The sequence below is a fragment of the Python bivittatus genome, unplaced genomic scaffold (genome assembly GCF_059951505.1).
Source record: "Python bivittatus isolate LINGU-HERP-01145 unplaced genomic scaffold, Pbiv_v1 ctg000340_np1212, whole genome shotgun sequence".
Classification (NCBI taxonomy): Eukaryota; Metazoa; Chordata; class Lepidosauria; order Squamata; family Pythonidae; genus Python; species Python bivittatus.
Window position 1 is genome coordinate 1,195,031 of NW_028277056.1, and position 18,807 is coordinate 1,213,837.

At 47.4% G+C, this 18,807-nt stretch overlaps 1 protein-coding gene across 3 annotated transcripts in view; it reads right to left on the bottom strand.

Moving 5' to 3' along the window:
* Nucleotides 1-18,807, bottom strand: part of STIM1 (stromal interaction molecule 1) — a 91,614-nt gene that overhangs the window by 27,107 nt on the left and 45,700 nt on the right. For 2 of the 3 annotated variants that reach the window (XM_088140362.1, XM_088140363.1), the window contains exon 2: nucleotides 11,871-12,001. The exons of the other annotated variant lie outside the window; for it this stretch is intronic. In XM_088140362.1, the coding sequence (XP_087996488.1) occupies nucleotides 11,871-12,001 (131 nt within the window). The remainder of the gene's footprint in view (nucleotides 1-11,870; nucleotides 12,002-18,807) is intronic. 3 annotated transcript variants of the gene reach the window in all.

The window sequence follows — 18,807 nt, forward strand, 5'->3', positions numbered from 1 at the left end:
CAGCAGCAGAACCCCCCCAACTGCATCTAAAACAGCCGCGCCTCCCTTTCCTCCCAAACGGCTACATCTGCCAGTGGAGGAGCTGTGAACTGATGAGACGCGGGGCGGCTTGAGGATCCAGACTCCAAAGTGGCTCCGAGCAATTTCTCCAAGGCAGGCAAACTATCCCTGAGATTAACAATGCGAAACAGCGACAGAACGTTGGGCTGGACTCACGGGACTCTCAGCCCCGGCTACTAAGAAGGCACGTCCAGAGATGCCAGCCCCACCAGCAGAGCAGCCATCCTTGGCAGCCTCCAAAGGGAGGGTGGCAAGATACTACCCCTTATCCACCTCCTTCCCTTGGGGGCCTCAGGGGGATGAAAGGTAAAGCAGAGGGAGAGGACGGACGGACGGACGGATGGACATAAGAAGGTACCCAGAAGAACCCATTTCTGCAGGGCCACATACAACTTCCTCTCTGTCTGGCATTTAGGAAACAGAGTTATCCTACTGCTTCAGTTCACATGACACAGCTGGCCAGGGGGATTCAGTAAAACTGCCACCTCTACTCTTAACCCATTAACTGGGTTAAAGTTTGATGACAGGAGAACATCCCCATTCCCACCCCTTCTGTGAATGGGCCTTTAGGCAAAAGTGTTTGCTGTTGCTTCCTCAGATGCACTCCCAGCCACCCACAGCTTTGCTTCCCAAGTTAACAAACTGCCATGAACATTATTATATTCAGGGATGGCTCCTGCAGGAACGATTTCAATCCCTCCAAAGGCTCTCTAACTCTTCAGCACTTCCCATGAATTGGAGACAGGTCCCTTCTCTCTGAGTAGTCCACTGCCTGGCAAGAAATGCTTCAGCGCATCTTCTCTTCAGTTCCAGCTGTGTTAACTGTTTTTGGATCAAAGCAAACTTTATTCTTATTTATTCCACGATATTTAATACCACTCTGGACCATGGCAAAAAAATAAAACCTTAGAAAAATTAAAATCATCCACAACACATGGGAAGAAGTGACCGACCCTTCCTCACCCATCCCCATCACTGCTGGAGTCTCTGATCACCCCGCAGGCAGCACCAGAAATTTTCTGAAGAGGTGATGAAGCCCTGTCAGAAGCACCGATTCTTATCTACTTACAGTATTTTGTTAGAAGATACAGCCTTCCTCCTCGTGCCCTTTTTCAGATTTTGCAGTTACACTGATACAAAACATTCAGGTAAAACAGCCAGTAGGTCTTCATAACTAATGTTGATACAAGACGGAGAAGTGGGGAAAAGAGGACACAGCCATCCCCTACATGGAGAAATGGGTGGATGACCTCTTATGTCCCTTCCAACTGTATGGTTTTATGAGAGGGATGGGTGGAGATACAAGAAGAGGTGGCACTGCATCCTAGGTTTTAGAAAAGGGGAGATGTCTACCAAACAGGGAGGAAGAATATGCTGGACTTCAACTCCCTGATCCTATCAGCCCACTGGTTTCTGCTTTCCCAGCACTGATCCTCTCTTGGCCCTGTCTCTGAGACTTCAACAAAGCGTTGAAGGACCACAGCACATGGTGAGACAAGGTTGAAGACCCCAGAAAGATTTTAAGAGTGGAGTCCTTGGGGTTTTAAGAGTCTCCTCCTCCAGCCTGCCTACCCATTCTTTCTCCCCACACCCCTTCAATTGGGATGAACTTTTCTACTCCTTGGTGGAATGCTTTAAAGAATGAGGAGGACTGAACAGGAGACCATTTTCCTTCTAGGCCTTGGGTTCAAACCACTCATGGGAGGGGTGGGGACTATCCCCCAGTACTACAACTGAATTCCTTCAGCGACCTAGACTGCACTGCCAAAATTCAAGGGCACAATTTTTGGGGTTCCCTGCCACCAAAGTTAAAGGTGGGAATGGGAGCAAGAAGTCTCTAGGATGCATGCTATTCTCATCTGTCCCTTGACATCCCCCAAAACAACATAAAAACAGTCCAAACTATCTCAGCCCCGTTTCTTCTGGAGTTGTGAAAGGGCTTTATGCTCAAGAGCAGTGTTTCTCAACCTTGGCCACTTTCAGATGTGTGGATTTCAGCTCCCAGAATTCCCCAGCCAGCAAAGGTCCAGAGGCTGAGCTGAGGCCCTGGATGCTTCGTGTTGTCCACCAAAGACAGACACAAGGCTTTGGGGCAAACTTTATGACAAAAACAAAGGGGCTTTTAATTTTAAAAAAATCACCCAGAAAGCCATAAAAAATCAAGGCAGTACATGTGTAACCCCATTTCCCTCTGCCCAGTCCCTCCACCACACCCAACTCCTGGACTGAAAAAAGCAACGCCGATCAGGAGTGTAAAGGAAAAAAAACATTTTTTTTTCTTGAAACGAGCCAACAAGCCATTAGCACGGACGGTGCCGTGTTCACAACAACAGCAATGAAGGAAATGAAAAACACGGGCCAGAGAAAAGAGCAGCTAAGGGCAACGGGGAGAGAAACCTTAGGGGAGAAAGCGCTCAGCTGCGCACACAAGAGCGGCAGCCGGATGGGTCCTTTCTCTGGAATGTTTTTCTTCCAGTTGGCAACGTGGCCCACCGAAAGAGCTGTTTTGAAGTTACCAGGCCCAAAAAGAGCGGTGGAGGGCCTGGGCAGTGCTGTGACCTCTGCCGAGAGCCAAGCTCGGGGTTAAAAAAAGAGAGAAAGGCGAGGGGGGAACAAAGAAAAGTCCTCAGGCTGGTCCAAGATCAATGAAGTCTCAGCTTGAGCCCTGCAGCCAAGCCAGGGGGGCAAAGCGCTGGGCGGGGGGGGCAAGCACAGCCTGTGACCTCCGCACAGAACATGGCGAGGTCATCCAGAGTGGGCACTCCAGGCAGCTCAAGGCAGCCATGATCTCCCCGAGGGAAGCAGGCAGAGGAACCAGCTGTTGCTCAGTATATTTAGCTCAGGAAAGAAAAGTGATCTCTCCTGTCCTCCTCCCTCCGTCGGAGCCCTGCTTCCAAGCGCTTAGGAAGAGGAGGCTGTCAGGCGGAGCTGCTGCTGCTGCTGTGGCCTTTTTCTGGGAAGCAGAGAGTCAACGGGCTGCTAACTCACTTGCAGAGGGAGCAGGAGGGCCCTCTGCTTTCCCAAAAGTCAAAACCATGAGCCAACCAAACAGGTAGGACTGAGAAATGAAGCCAGTGATAAGTTTTCCTTCTTCCCTCCCTGCCTCCCAGCACAGCTAGACAAAGAGTTCCAGTTCTTAGCAGGAAGCTTTAAAAACCAAGGATGGTGCTGCTACCTGGCACTATTTTCCCAGACCCAACTGTGGTAGGTTGGCACACCTGCGCATACACCCAGAAGGCCCACCTTAAAGTGGAGTTCTATTGCTTCCTATGTAAACATAATGCAACAGCACACAGAAAAGGGGAATAAGAATAATTAAAGTGTAACAAAATCAGAAATAAAGATTTAGCATAAATTTTGAAAAGGGAGGAAGAGGGAGGGAGGGAGGAAAAATAATTCATTCACTTATAAGATTCCCATTGGAAAGGCCTGAGGGAAGAGCAAATCTTCAACAGATGCCTAAAAAACCAGGACTCAGATACTTCAAAGAACCACAAGATGACAACCTACAAAATCACCGCATGAGCTGCGCAGCATCTTCCAAGCACCTTAGCAGTTGTTCAGGTTGGTAGCGGAGAAGGTGACCCACTTGTTTAGAGCCTTCTCCTTCCACAGGGAACCCTGAGCCTGGCTTGTGAGCTAATCATACGTGTGAGATCAATCCCACCATCAGGGAAAAACTATTTTGAAAACTTGCCACTGTTAATGTCTGAATGGTATCATAAGAAATTCTTCACTGTATGTCATGTTCTCAAAAATCAGGGACACTCTGGAAAAAATATAGAGGGATAAAATGCTTTTATGTTTTATAACCCAAGGATCATCAGCACACGTTGTGAACTTTAAGTATCCTTGCAAAAATGTTATTATTTCATACATAAAAAGTTGTCTTGGATTAAGTGAGACAGAAAATTGGGTCCTCAGTTCTAAGACTCTCCTTAATGATGTGATGGCCAATAGAAAAATGATATTCAAGGATAGGATTTTGAGAGAGGCTGCTCAGGAGCTCAAATTGGATCTTGGAAAGGGTCCTGAGAACTATATTAAGACTGCAGATGGGAAGCCTATCAACTTGGGGGGGGGGGGGGTACGGCACACCATGGGTAGGGGGAGGTGCTCCATGACAATAGATTTTAGAAGGTAGGACTGATCACTGAGATGGTCACTTCCTCCAAATGCACAACTGCAACAACTGCAGAAGCACATGACAGAGCCTCAAAGAAGGTGGCCATCACACTGGTCTGCTTGGATCTGGGTACATGTTGGTGATATTCCTTGGCCTGCGGTCCAGGTGCACCATTTCTTGGGAAGCAATCAAACATGAAGGGACATTCCTATATGGTCTTCTCCTCATAATCTTCTGTTTTAGAGTCACCTTCCTCTTAATCCTCCTTAAAAAAGGAGCTTGTAAAAAAGCCAGAAGATGAGGCCATGTTTTGTCTAGAGACCTTCCACGTCTTTTCTTTTTCCTCCCTCTGCAGGGTCTGCTGGAGCCACCTTGGAGCTTCTGTGTCCCCTGGTGGGGGAGCAGGCTCATATCAAACCCTTGACTCTCATACTCCCAGCATTCCCTACAGGGGAAGGGAACCAATATCCTCTAGAAAGGAAAGAGGATCCAGACCATGATCTGGATCCCTCACTGCATTTTCTGGACTGTGATCAGAGGTAGCTCCTGCCCCAAGAGAGGGCAAGAAAGAGGATCTGGAGATGCTAAAGCTTGTTCTGGAGCTAGACTGGGAGAGTCCCCTGCAATGGGGCATTTCTTTCCAGGCTGAGCTCTAATACAAGTTATGCCTGTGACGAGGATTTGGGGAGCAGCAGGAAGATTCCAGCCTAACTTGGTGGACTCACTGAATGGGATAGCAGGATCTCAGGGAACACAAACAAGCGTCTGTCATCAGCATGCCCATCCGGAGTTAGAGAGGAGAGGAAGTCCAATACTCCTCTTCAAAGAGGGCAGCGCTACAAGAGAGCAAGAAAGGGTTGGAATCTCTCCAGCCATAAATTCTCAACTATCATTCCAGCTCATGGAGAAACTGTCAGCAGTCTGTTATGGCTACTGTTTCCTGGGCTACCATGAAGGCCGAGCTTCTCCCCGCGTTCGTCCTTGTCTCTGTTGGAGGCTGCCACCTGCCCTCATTCTCCGTGTGCCATTCAAGCTCTAAGCGGAGCGAAATTAATCCCGCCCTGCTGGCCTCCCGGAGGGAAGGACTCACTGGGCCTCCTTCTTCTCACTGGGAGGGGGCTGTGTGCACCGCGGGTGAGGGCATCACTCTTCCCAACCTGCTTGCTTTTGAATGGCCTTGCTTTGCAGGAGCTCCCCAGCCAGTTGAGGAATCCCCATCTCCTCTACAAGGAGGAATAGAAACTGCTTTCCTGATCCAGAAGTGGGACTTCCCACAAGCTGGAAGACATTGAGTCCCCCACCCAGCCAGCCACTGGTCATCCCTCCACAGATAGGCTGGCCTCCTATTTGAGGATGACATTAATATGAAACTGCCCAAGCGGCTTTCTACTGGTTGGCCTCCCTGCTCCATCTAATGGTGGGGTGCAGCTTGCCCATAGCCTCTCAGAGGGGGCAGCCAGAGCCTCTTCAAATCCTGCCACCAAATTTGGGTGGGGGTATGTGTGAGGGGAGAGAACCGCTGCTTGCAGCGGCCTTAAATCAAGCAGCACTTAGCTTCTGTTCTAAGACCAACAAGAGCCTGTAGACACACCTATACTCTGCACATGCTAACAGGCCACACTCAGCACATAGTTTCACACTAAATGCCCACCTGCATGCCCAGGATCTGGCAGCAGGCAAGCAAGCATTTGGGCAGGGTAGCAGGCCATGTAGCCCTGGGAAGGACATCAATGAGAACAGGCCCTCAGCACCCCACCGGAAAAGAGCAGGCTGGCAAAAGCAGCTTGGCCACAAAGGGATGGGCAGGAAGACGGGGGACTCCCAGCAGCATTAGCTTGGAGGGATGCTGAACGTGGACACCAAGTCTCTTTCTACCAGCCTTTTCATACCATGCTCTCTCCCCCCTGCGGAAGCCACCATAATCCGGCATTTGGCTTCTCCAATAGCCACCAGCTGCCTCTAGAGTATCTCAAGCAGGAGATGGAGACCCACCCCTCTGCCATCACAGTTCCTCTGCTGCCCCTAACCCAGTCCTAATGCTGAGACCTGAAAAGCAATAGCCCTCAACAGACTTGTGCTCTATGAGCTTATCCAGTTCCCCTTTGAAAGCCACCCAAGTTAGTGTCCATCACTGCATCTTGCATCATGAACTTCACATGTTAATTTTGCACTGGGCGAATCAGAGCCTCCTGCTGAGCGCCACAGGGCCCTCCACGCGCGCCAGCTGCCAGGAAGGAAAACAGGTGGTCCAGGAGGGCTGGATGAAGTACAGCTGGAAGGCCCACTTGCCTGGCTCTCCTTCTAGCTGGTGAGAGCCGGGATCAGGACGGATTGCAGGAAGAGACAGGAACTCCTGCAAGGGGCTCCCTTTTTCGCAGCTCTTTGGGCCAGTGGAGAGAACAAGAAGAGTGAGTGTGGGAAGGGAGGCAAGATTGGAAGTGGGGGGGAACGGTGGAGCAACGCTTGGCCGGCTGCTCTTGCCCATCCTCGCTTTTAGCTGGTGGTGGTGGCGGCGGCAGCGGCAGCGTCCAAGCTGCACGCCTGGCCCAACCTCTCCCTCTCCCAACAGGAGATATTAAAGGGTGGGTTACATCTGCAGTTTGGGGCATGGCTGCCCTATGGTAGGGGCTGGGGAACAAGCCAAAAAGGATGGAATTGTGTCGCTCTTCACTCTGGCTCACAAGTTCCAAGGTAAACGTACAGCTTCCAACAATGTCCATCTCTGACTGGAACAGCTCCTTAGAATGAAGTTCACGACTGGATGGCCAGCCAGCTAGTACCTGTGTAGGGAGGCCAGTTTATTTCTGAGATGAATCCTCATTTGGCAGATGGAGTGAGACGTGTAGGGTAATGTTTAAAGCAGTGGACCTGGACCAGGAAGATTCTGGTTCACATAGATGATGTTGGTTCAGTCAATTGCTCCCTCCCAGCCCCATCTGCACCCCAGGGCTGTTCTTGTGAGGCTAAAATGAGGGAACACCCCCCCCCCCCGCACTTCATCATGAGCTCTTGAAAGAAACACCAGCACAGAATTGAAAAATGCTCAGTTCAAATATGTCCTAGAGCATTTTGAAATTTTATCTCCCATCCCAAACCTGCGTTTACCGATCTTATGCACGTTAGGGGTGTTGGTAAATTAAAACAGGCTCTTTTCCAACGAGACCACATCAGCCACGTCTCCGGAAAACTAAAGGCTAGACTGGCACTTTGCAAGTTTCAAGGGAGCTGAGGAATTGTTCCCTGAGAGAAAGGCCTCTCAGCATGCAAGCTTAGCCTACAGACCAGAAACGACTCTGCTGGGAAAGGCCTCTGAAGACCCTCTCGGGCCTGGAGAGCACAGCCCCAGTTCCTTCACGGCACCCGAAGGCTGAGCCCAAGTCAGCAAAAGACACCAGCCGGCAAGCTTAGCCATGCTCAAGGAAAGAGGGTTCCCCTGGGAAACTGCTCTTCAGCCAGCTAAGGAGAGGGTGGGAAAGACATAAATGCAGTCCCACGGGAAAATAAATGCTGCAGCAGGCAAACGCCTGTGGAAGTGAGATGCCCTGGCACGCAGAACAGGAAGGACAGGTTTAAAGGCACCACCCCCTGTGGTGAGGCCCCTCGGAAGAATAGGAGGACTCTAACACCGCAGTACTTCAAATTACTGTCCCGGCCCTCAGCCAAGCAGGTGCTTTTAGCAAGGAGAATTCAACATAAATATAGAATCACAGAGCTGGGAGAGTCCACTTAAGCCCTCAGGTCTCACTCCTCGCTTGGTGCCCAAATTCAAAATGAAAGCATCCCGAACTGGTGGCCGTCGAACCGACATTTCTCTGCGCCCAGCAGAAAGGAAATCAAAAGCTCCCTTCGTAATTGGCGCCACAGCTGAACTGCTCTCACAGCAGCTCAGGCCATTCTCTGGGTGACAAGAGAACATGTCTTGTCCTCCTTCTCTGCAATGCCACTTCACGTGTCCCCGTCAGTCCTCTCTTCTCAAAACAGCTTTCTCTCCCTCTCTCCTCCTCGCAGTTGTTTCCAGGCCCCCAACCATCCATCCTGCCTTCTTTTCACCTGGTGTGAAACCTTCAGAATGGGACACAGCGCTTCAGACTGACTCTGACCCACGAAGAATCAACGGGATACTTTGAATCGGTGTTTCTCAACCTCGGCAACTTTAAGATGTATGGACTTCTCCTCCTAGAATTCCCCAGCCAGCATGTTAAAGTTGCCGAGATTGAGAGACACCGCTGTAGGTCGATCGGTGCAATGTAATCCTGATTTTGCCTTCGTTCCTGATGGTGTCCTGAGCGTGTGCAGGATACTGATAGACATCATGGTTAGCAGGATATGGGCAATTTTATGTTGGCTTGCAAGGTAATCTCTAGGTTGCACAGAGCATGTGAGCATGTCTGAAATAAAACGGGGCTTTGGTTGCACTTGTTGCAACCCAGCCAAACTTTGCTCAAACTGTATGGCACCATCGCTGGAATGTTGCATGGGGCTAGTAGCCTGGTTCACACTTTCTCTATCTTACTAAAAAGCCTTGTATGAACCATGATTGACTAAAGCCACAATGGGAGGCAGCGGTCAATACCGATAGGCATAAGGAGACTGTGACTTGGAATACAAGAGGAGCAGAAGATAAAGAGCATACAGTGAGAAATTAAGGGCAGGAAAGAAGAGAAAAACTGAGAGAAAAGAAAAGAACATAACAGATCTGATTAAAGGTGACCTGATTTTGCAGAATGGAACTGATGAACGCATTCATTCAACTTGTAGATTCAGCTGTGCAAGAAAGAGCTAAACTCTATGTCAGAAAATATGAATTAATATCATCTGTGTTGCTGGTGTGCGTATAAAAGTAGGAATCCAGAGGTTAGTGACAGTTGCATGTTCTGCTCCAGCGAATGTGAAGCAACAAAGAACCAGAGGTGACTTTGGAGGGGAAATGAGTGGATTTTTGATTAATGCAAACCAGGGGAAAGCAATGCTGATAAGTGATGGGAACAGATGGATGGGAATGACCTAAGAGAGAACAGAAAAAATAAATGGGCAACATGGAGCCCAAAGTATTAACAAAAACTTTGATTGTGGAGAATATCTGCTTAGCAAAAGATGTGAGTTTTACATACACGGGGTAAGCATAAATTGACTCATAGCCACACAGGGCAGACGAAGGAATATAAATCTAAAAGCATGACTGAGTTGACTGCTTAAAGACTGGATTAGTGAAACACGTACGAGGGTGACGAGAGGTTCTGAGCATGAAGAATTAGAAGACCAATTTTTCTCCCAGAGGGAGTGGGAGTGAGTTGGAAGAGAGCGCCACAGCCACGTGTGGAGTTACGCTATGAAAAAGGAAGCCAGGTGGAATTTGGAAGGGAAGAGGCTGTGGCTGAGTGCTACAAAAAAAAGGATGACAGGAAAATATTGTTTCATGTGCAGGGGCAGAAAAAGTCAGTTGCACAGAATTAACCTGGGGATCAGTGCTCCAGAGGGTTACCGCCACCGCCCAGAAGATCACTGGTTGCCCTCTCCCCTCTTTGGAAGAACTTTACAGCTCCTGCTGCCTCAAGAAAGCTCAAAACATCTCACCCGGGACATTCTTTTTTTGAACAGGATAATAAAAACAAGGACAAATAGGCTGAAGAATAGCTTTTATCCCAGAGATGCAACTATATTGAACTCTGCTGTATAATGCAATATTAATGTAACATCAGGGGTTGTGCAATGGCGAATAGACTGTGAAGGATGTGTGTTTTTATTTTATGGTTTTTATATATAAGGTGGACTGGGGATGGCATTTAATTTCGTTGTACGAGGTACCATGCCAATAAAGTTTACAACAAGTTTACAACAGTTAAGGGAATCCTCCTCCAAAGATCAAAAGGAAGGAACACTCCAGTAATCAAAGGGTGGATCCAAGAGATGTTGATTTTTTAAAATGGCTTTAATCTGCAGACATGAGAAGAAGGAGCAGAGGTTTCAATGGGGTCTCGGTTTAATAAGACATTAAAGGACTGAACTAGTTGTGTATTAATTCTATATGGATCTTTTTTTAAACCGTTAGTTTAATTTTATCATTATTATATATACTTTTTAAAATTGTCCCACTGCTATTGTACTTTCTATTTTTGTTAAATTCAAAATTAAAAAGAAATAAATAGTTTCTTTTTCAGATGAAAAGGAAGTCGTAAGCGCTGTGAGAATGTTGAAAAATTGTAAGGCTGCAGCGTAGATTGTGAAACTGGAGAAATATTAAAACGCTGCCACTCCCACTGAGATATACAGTATATTGAACGTCTATGCAAAAGCTCCGTGTCTGCGGGCATATCGGACGAACACGGTTGCTGTACTGCCCTGCAGAGGACAGGTAGGAAGAGTGAATGCAAAACTGTCTGTCAAGCGTGCTGGTGTCTGGCAGACTTCTGACGCTGGCCGGGATGGTGGAGGTGTGTTGGTTAGACATGAACTGCTGGGGAACCACCGGCTGCCATTCTCAAGCCGAGGGATGGCTTCCTTCACTCTCCTTGCCTCTGCGCCCTCACACTGGCAGCAGACCGTACCCCAGTTTCCCACAGTACAAATGGACTTTGAGAGAAGCACTGCGCAACTCCTGCCATCCTTCGCCCACCCTCTCCCACTTCTTTGTTCCATCTCTTTTACATTTTTCCCGGTTTTGCTCTCCCAGACTTTGCTCTTTTCTGATCGTATCTGATTGGATACATATTTCTAAGGACAGAAGCCGTGCCATGCCGTGCCCTGCCAGGCGGGGCCCCTGGCCCATCTCCTCCAGCAGCCTGTTCTCCCAGTGGGCCACCAACTGCCCAAGGAAGCCCACTCCTCTCCCGGCAGAGGCCCTTCAGAGGCAGCCCCACCGCCATCCAGCTAAGAGCCACCGATCCCCAGGACTTCACTGAATTGATCCCACCCTGTTTTGAAGCCAGCCCAGCTCCCCATCTTGTGGCTGTGAATTCCAAAGTTTAAGAAGTTTAAGAAGAGAATCTGTGGTTGTTTTTCAAGCTGCTTCTACTCATATTTTGCAAAGAAAATAAACTTTAGGTGGGAAGTCCCTGCCTCAGAAATATTCATTTGGCCTGGATTGAGCTTGTTTTTTGCACACACATGCTCCTTTTACGCTCTCCGAAGCAAGTGGAGGCAGCTGTCTGATGGCGAGAGCAGCTGAACTACAACTTCCTGAAACTGAATGCAGCAGGTGGAAGGACGGAAGAAGGTTGTCCTGGAGCTTAGAGAGGGTCAGCATTTTCCACTCAGGCAAGTCCTGAGCACCAGCACCAGGCCGGGAAGGGCAGCCTATGTGCAGAGAGAGACCCCTCATTCCAAGATTCACCATTTCCTAGATCCTGAAAATGAGAAACTGTAAAAGGGAGAGTTCTGCTTCCTGTTGGCCTTAAGCCAGCAAAGCTCATTCTCTTCATTTCCATGGATGCTATCAATTGCTGATCTGATCTGAGGGAAAGGGAGAATACAAGCCACAAAACAGAAAGGGGGGGGTGTCCACTGAGGTTGCAGGAGTTGTGCCCCATCGAGAAACCCTGGTCCCTTGCCCCAGAAGGCCCTGTCTCAGAGGCCAAGAGTTTCAGCAGGCCACAAGCGCCCCCCATCTAACCCGGATCGACTGAAAGAGGGTTGCCCACGAAGCAGCGTCACTGTGAAAGCAGGGCTGTGTTGCCCGAGCCCTCACCTCATCGCTCTCCTCCACGTCCACGTTGCCGTTCGCATCGTCGTCCATCTGCTTGTGGATGCTGCGGACGGCTTCGAAGCTGAGCTGCTCATCCTGGTTGTGGCACAAGGGCTGGTCGATGCGGCAGAACTCTGCGGGGGGAGGCGGGAAGGTTAGAAAAAACACCCAGGAAGAGCTAGGAGGCTCCCACATCACGACGGCGCTTTCTCCAGACAGGGCTCGTCACAGGGACCTGAGGGAGGACAGCCCCTCCTTTGGAGACTAGGATATTTGGGGAAATCGGGAGCCCAAGCAGGACTTCCCTCCCCTGGAGAAAAGGCAGAGGCGCCTTAGCCTGGACCCCGTAGGGGCCGACCCAGGAGCACCGCTCTGAACCCCCTTTCAGAGGAGGCGCTCCAGAGGCAGGCGGGAGGTCCAGAGGCCCTGACTGGGCACCTGCGAAGCCCCCTTCACTCGCGCCTGCCACGACCAATGTTTCTAACAAGCCCCTGAAAGAAGCCAGGGTCCTCCTCAGGAGCACTTAGGAAGGGTCTCTCCTTCCAGGAAAGGTTCAGGAGTCCACCCCTCTCGGGGGCCGGCAAGGGGTTAGGTAACGCGACTGGGCCCATTTTCAACCTGATTTCTACTGAATAGCAGTCAGCAAAAGACAGAGGAGTACCTGTTAAAAACTGGCAAACTACACAAGGTGGGTAAGAGCTAAAGAAAGCCCAGCACGTTCTCCCTTCCACTGCAAAAGGGATGCATGTCTTTTATGGGCAAACAGGAATTAAAAAAAAAAAAACATTTCCGCCTTCTAAGTCATATTCAAGTGCTTAAAAACTGGATCAAGACCAGATCTTTGCATTCCTCGTGACTTCAGTCCAAGGAAAAAAGCACAAAGGGAAGATGGAAAGCGGCCTTGACGCCTTGGGACTGCTGATGGCCTGGGGTGCGTTTTCTGACTCCCCACTCCAGCCCAGCAGCTGCATGAAGGAATCTGAGCAGCTCAGCAAGGGCCCCCTTCTTGGGTTTCAGACCCCAATTTTCTCCAGTCCCTCACCAACTCGCATGGCTGGCTTGCCCTGCTTCAACCCAAACCCCTGGAGTTCAACCGCCCCACGGCCACAGCCTCTGCAGCAGCTGGGCAGAGAGCAAGCCGTGCTCAGCAAGCAGGCCCGCAGGAAGGCAGCAGAGTGTGCAAAAGCTAAAAAGGCCAGATGACTCAGAGGCTACGGAACGCCGCCCGTCCTCCTGCCCGCACAGGTGCCTGTGGAAGACCGGCTCGGTCAGCTGAGTCATACAACGTGGCCTCCGAGCCGTGCACACTCTCAGGGGCGCAGAGGCCCAGAGGAAGGATGTGTGGTGAGAGGAGCTGCAGGCCCCGATCAGGAAGCCCCCCGGGGTTCCTAGCCCTACTGCTTCTCCTGAAGCTACACAAGCCAGTTGCAGCTGGGTTCTCTCTGGTGCCCCCAAACTGTAAATATCATTCATTCTGCTGACTCGAGCGAAGGCAGGGTGATGGTTAAGGTGCTGGATGGTTAAGGTGCTCTCCCCCGCCATCCCAAAAACAGCAATAGAAGTGGCCCTTTGAAACCTTCTCTGAAATTCCTGCAACTCTTCACAGAAGGAAAATATGGAGGGGAGCACACAAACAGTGCTACACCTGTATGTGGTGCCATCTATGAAGACTTGAGACACCAAGTGTACAAGAGGTCCAAGGCCACAGGAAAATGCACAAAGAAGGAAAGCGGGGAGAGAACAAGCAAATAAGAGAAGAAACAAAGTTTGGCATGTCTGCCGTGCAGCACTAACCAACCTTCATAGCAACATTTCCAGACATGCTCCCACCATTTCATGGGCATCCCATGAGCAACTAATAACGATAGCTTGGGCTTCTCTGACTCGCTGGTTCCTCACAGAAGACAGCCATGGGATTACTGTTGCATTTACAGCTATCACCATGCAGAGACCCAGATGCAAACTGCAGTGGTTCCATGCCCAGAGGAAATGGGGAATCCCAGACCCGTCCCAGTATATCAGCCTGTGTTACAGAAGCAGCTAAAGAGATAAGAAGCATCAGCTTCCTACAGCACTTCCTTGCTTTGCCTGGGGTTGAACATGAATTCACCATGGCCATCCCTCTATGCCAGTGTTTCTCAACCTTGGCAACTTGAAGATGTGAGGACTTCAACTCCCAGAATCCCCCAGGCTGGGGAATTCTGGGAGCTGAAGTCCTCACATCTTCAAGTTGCCAAGGTTGAGAAACACTGCTCTATGCACACAAAAGAAGACCCATTTAGAACTGCCTTCATTAAAATGCTTTAAGGAGACCAGGAGTGCTTTCAGCTCAACTTGTGGGCTTTAGACCAAAGGCATGTCATAAAGCAGTGACCACAGGTGGCCAGTACTTTGCCGGAGTTTTTGGACACCCACAACCTTCCCTCCCCAACTGAATGGACTCTACTACCATTGCTTGTGAGGGGTGGAAACTGTAACCAGAAAAAGACCAAAGGCAACAAGGAAATGGGTTGACAGGAGACAAGGAAGAACGTGAGCATGGTTGAAGTGTGGCTTCTGTCAAAAATGATAAAAGATGCCTGTGGAGCAACCAAACAGCAGAAGAAAGGGGAAGAAGGTAGGATGGGGTCTTTACAGTGGGTGTGTTGGGGGACACATGGCAGGAGAGAAAAGCACAGAAATGAGCCACAGGGTTGAATTAGGGGTGATCTTGGAAGAGAAAAGGCTAAGGATTCGATGCAGTAGCTTGGCATTCTGAAGATGCTACCTTTGCCTTATCCTCATAGGCAAGTTAACAATTCAAGGAAAATATGATCATACAGGCTCCTCTATTTTTGCCTCACTGTTCTGCCCATCTGTACCATGAGTACTTTCCAAAGTCATAAAGTCTGGTTGGTCAGAGTTTTAAGAATGACTCTAGGAGAAGATTGCCATTAAGTGTTCTTGAGATACCAAGTGCACCCGTAACTACATCTATTTTTATTTATTTATTTATTTCATTGGTCCAAAGCCTATAAGAAGGGGATATTCTTAAAACTTTTGTTAACATTTAGGCCTCTCTGGTTCCAGATGGATATCTGAACGACTGCACCATAAGAAACACTCAAGTTAGGGAAAGACACTCCCCAAAACTGTAAAGTAACCTCCCCACCACCTTACAAACCTAGATAGATAGATAGATAGATAGATAGATAGATAGATAGATAGATAGATAGATAGATAGATAGATAGATAGATAGATAATGTGCCATCAAGTCAGTGTCAACTTTTAGTGACTGCACAGACAGATCTTCTCCAGGAGAAAGTGTTCCCAACCTGGTCCTTTAGGTTTTCCAACAGTGCACTCGTCACCGCTGTAACTGAGTCAGTTCATCTTGCTGCTGGTCTTCCTCTTCTCTTTCCTTCCACCTTTCCCAGCATCAGAGCCTTCTCCGGAGAACTGGGTCTCTGTGTAGGGTGTCTGAAGTAGGATAATTTGAGCTTGGTCATTTGTCCCTTGAGTGAGAAATCTGGGTTGATCTGTTCAATGATCCATTTATTTCCTTGGCTATCCGTAGTATTCTCAGGAGTTGTTTCAAACACCAACATTCAAAAGCATCAATACTCTGAAGAAGCAGTCCAACTTTCACTTCCATAGAGTATCACAGGGAAAACCATTGCCAGCACAATATTGATCTTTGTAGTAATAGACACGTCACAGCATCTGAGTATCTCTTCCAAGGCCTTGTTACTCTATCACAGGCTAATCTGTAGCTTAGTTCTTGACTGCTGGTTTCTTTACTGTTGACAGTTGAACCTAAAGGCAGACGTTATCCAGCATCTGAGTATCTTCATTGTGAATGTTAAGACTGGTTGCTGTATCTGTTGTCATTAGCTTGGTCTTCTTTATATTTAATCTTAGTCCCATTTTTCACTGTGCTCCTTGACTTTCATTACTAGAGCTTGCACATCCTTTGCATTTTCAACAGTCACAGGTAACTCAGGTGATTGTTTCTTCCTCCAATTTTAAAACCACATTCATTTTCTTCCAATCTAGCTTCCCTCAAAATGTATTCCACGTATGTGTAGGTTGCATAAATAAGTGGAGAGTTTACAGCTTTGTCTCAGTCCTTTGCCAAACTGCAGCCACTCTGTTTCACCATGTTCTGCCTGGACTGTGGCTTCCTGACCTGTATATAGGTTTTGCATGAGGACAATGGGATGTTCTGGGATTCCCAATTTTACTAAACACATTCCATAGCTTGATATGATCAACACAATCAAAGGCTTTTGTATAATCAATGAAGCACATATTAGCTTCTTTTTGGCATTTTTGGCTTTCTCAATTATCCAGCATGCGTCAGCAATGTCTTGTGTTCCTCGGCCTTCTCTTGAACATCTGGCAACTCCCTTTCCATGTAGGACTTTAATCTGCATTGAACAATCCTAAGCATTATTTTGCTAGGATGTGAAATTAAGGATATTGTACAATAATTTGTACACTCTCTTAAGTATCCTTTTTTTGGTATTGGAATGTAGACTAACCTCTTCCAATCCACTGTGTTATTCTCCAGATATGCTGGCATAATTCAGACAAAACCTTTACAATTTCTTCTTCTGTTGCTTTTTGTAGCTTTCCAACTTGGTAATGATTGGAGTATTGATTTAACTTCATCTTCTAGCACTAGAGGTTCTTGTAAGTAGGGAATAACTTCTAAGGTATCTTGGACATTGACTGTACAGAATTTCAGAATACTTCTTCCATCTTTGATCTTCTTGGAATAAGTTACTATCTCTCCATTAGAACACCAAATCAAATTTGGAAACTCTACATTTGAAGATCTTTTGGAAGACTTTCCTAGTTCTTCTGTGTCTGTTTCCATCTTCAATGACTTTACAAATACTGTTGTAATACTGCTCCGTGTCTCTTCTAACAGCTCTCTGAAATTCTTTTAAGTTCCCTCCTGAGATCTTTGTCTTTCTTGGCTTTGGCTTCTCTTTTTTTCCTTGGTAATTTCCTTAACAACTTCTTTAAGTTCATTCCACAGTTCCTCTGGTTCTCAGTCATTGAAGTTCAGGACTTCAAAACAATTTCTGATATTCTCCTTGAAAATGGTGGGTGTATGTGGAAACTGGTTGGCCTTCTTCTTTTTCTCCTTCCTTGCACGTGAGCAATTCATGATCTATTCCACAGTCAGCTCCTGACCACTTAACTGAGCTCTTCTACCTCCTTCCACCAATAATATAATCAGTTTGATTTCTGTGTACTCCATCTGCTGATGTCCATGTATACAGGCATAATTTTGATTGTTTTAACAACGCATCAGCAGTGAAGAAGTTGGACTGGCACATCAACCTCCTCTTCCTATGTGTCAGTGGTTAGAAAATAAACTTGGATAATCAACATATAAAAGGGTTGTCTATTAAGTCTAATTGATATGAGTTGGTCACTGATTGCATTGTACCCAAGTATTGTTCTTGCTATACCCTTCCTTAACTCTGAAAGCTAACCTTGCCTAAATTCTGTCAATACCACCTAAACATGCTGTTCTTAGTGCTTTTGTGCTTCCCATTCCTTCCTAAAGCAAAGTCCACTACTGCAAGAGCAAAGAAATATGCCAAAAGTTTATGTTGAATTCTTCTGCTACATTTGCCCTTACGCATTGTGGGGACCTGGAATTACAGGAAGTCCGTGGCTTATGTCCATTTGTTCAGTGACCATCTGAACTTGCAACAGCGCTGAACAAGGGGGACTTACAATCGGTCCTCCAAGTTCCTGCTGTCACAGCATCCCCACAGTCATGTGATCGCGATTTCCAACATTCCCTGCAAAGTAAATGAGGAAACGGGCAGAAAATCAGAAGTTGTGGTCACATGAGGTCCTCACTTAATGACCCATTCAGTCCTCACTTAACAATGACAACCAGAACTGCTGGAACTGCCATCGTAAACCAAGGACTACCTGTATATGCTAATTATTTTGGCATTATCACCAGCATAATCTGAAATACTGTGGAATAATATAATATGAATATAACACGGAAGCGAGGATCAGAGCATAAAAACAAGAACAATCCTTTATACAACTCTCTTTATTAATACTAGAAACCTAGCCAAAAGAACTGTATCTCAAAAACTCAGAATCAGAACAAAACAGAGGAGGGGTGCAAAACAGAGTATGCAATTGCCTTTTTATTCTTTATCCTTTTTGCGCAAGTATGTCAGGACAGAAAAATCTACCATTTGAACTCTTGTGGAAAAAACAGCAAGGCCTCTGGAACACTCCTGACAGGGGACCTGTGCTAATACTGTTCATCTTAAATCTTTTAAGAGACAACCACCAAATGTCTTGTGATACCTTAAAATTTAATCACTTCATCATAATTTAAACTTCCATGGGTTACAGGTCCTTTATTGGGTGCATGGATCAAAGTCCTGAGAAATACTTCCAATACTTCATTCATGGGCAAGTTGGCTGAAGAGTGATAGCATTTCAACTCCAAATTTACTGAGATGATACAATGGTCTACAGCTATTTTGAAAGGTCTTTTGATCTTCCTTCAGGGCTAGTTACAGGGCAGGACCTCAACAACATCTACCATAGCATCCCGCCTGGCTGCCTTGGGAAGAACCAAGTGAAGGTATTCAGCCCCTCCTACAAGGGCAGTTCCTAAACAACATCCCACCAGCTGCATCCCATTTAGCATGAAATCAGTGGGAATTTTCAGAATTTGTTGCCCCCAATATGTGGATGACACTGAGCTTCCATTCTCTCCTTTCCATCACAGCCTAAGAATGGTTTGTATTTTGGATCAACGAATATCTGTGACGAATATGACTAGATAGAACAAACTTGAATCATTCTCCTTACAAATGACTTTTATGCAATTATTTTTTAAAAGAAATAATTTATTTTTGTTCCTGTTGCTAGCTGGAATTCTAGGAAACAATTAAGCAGGCA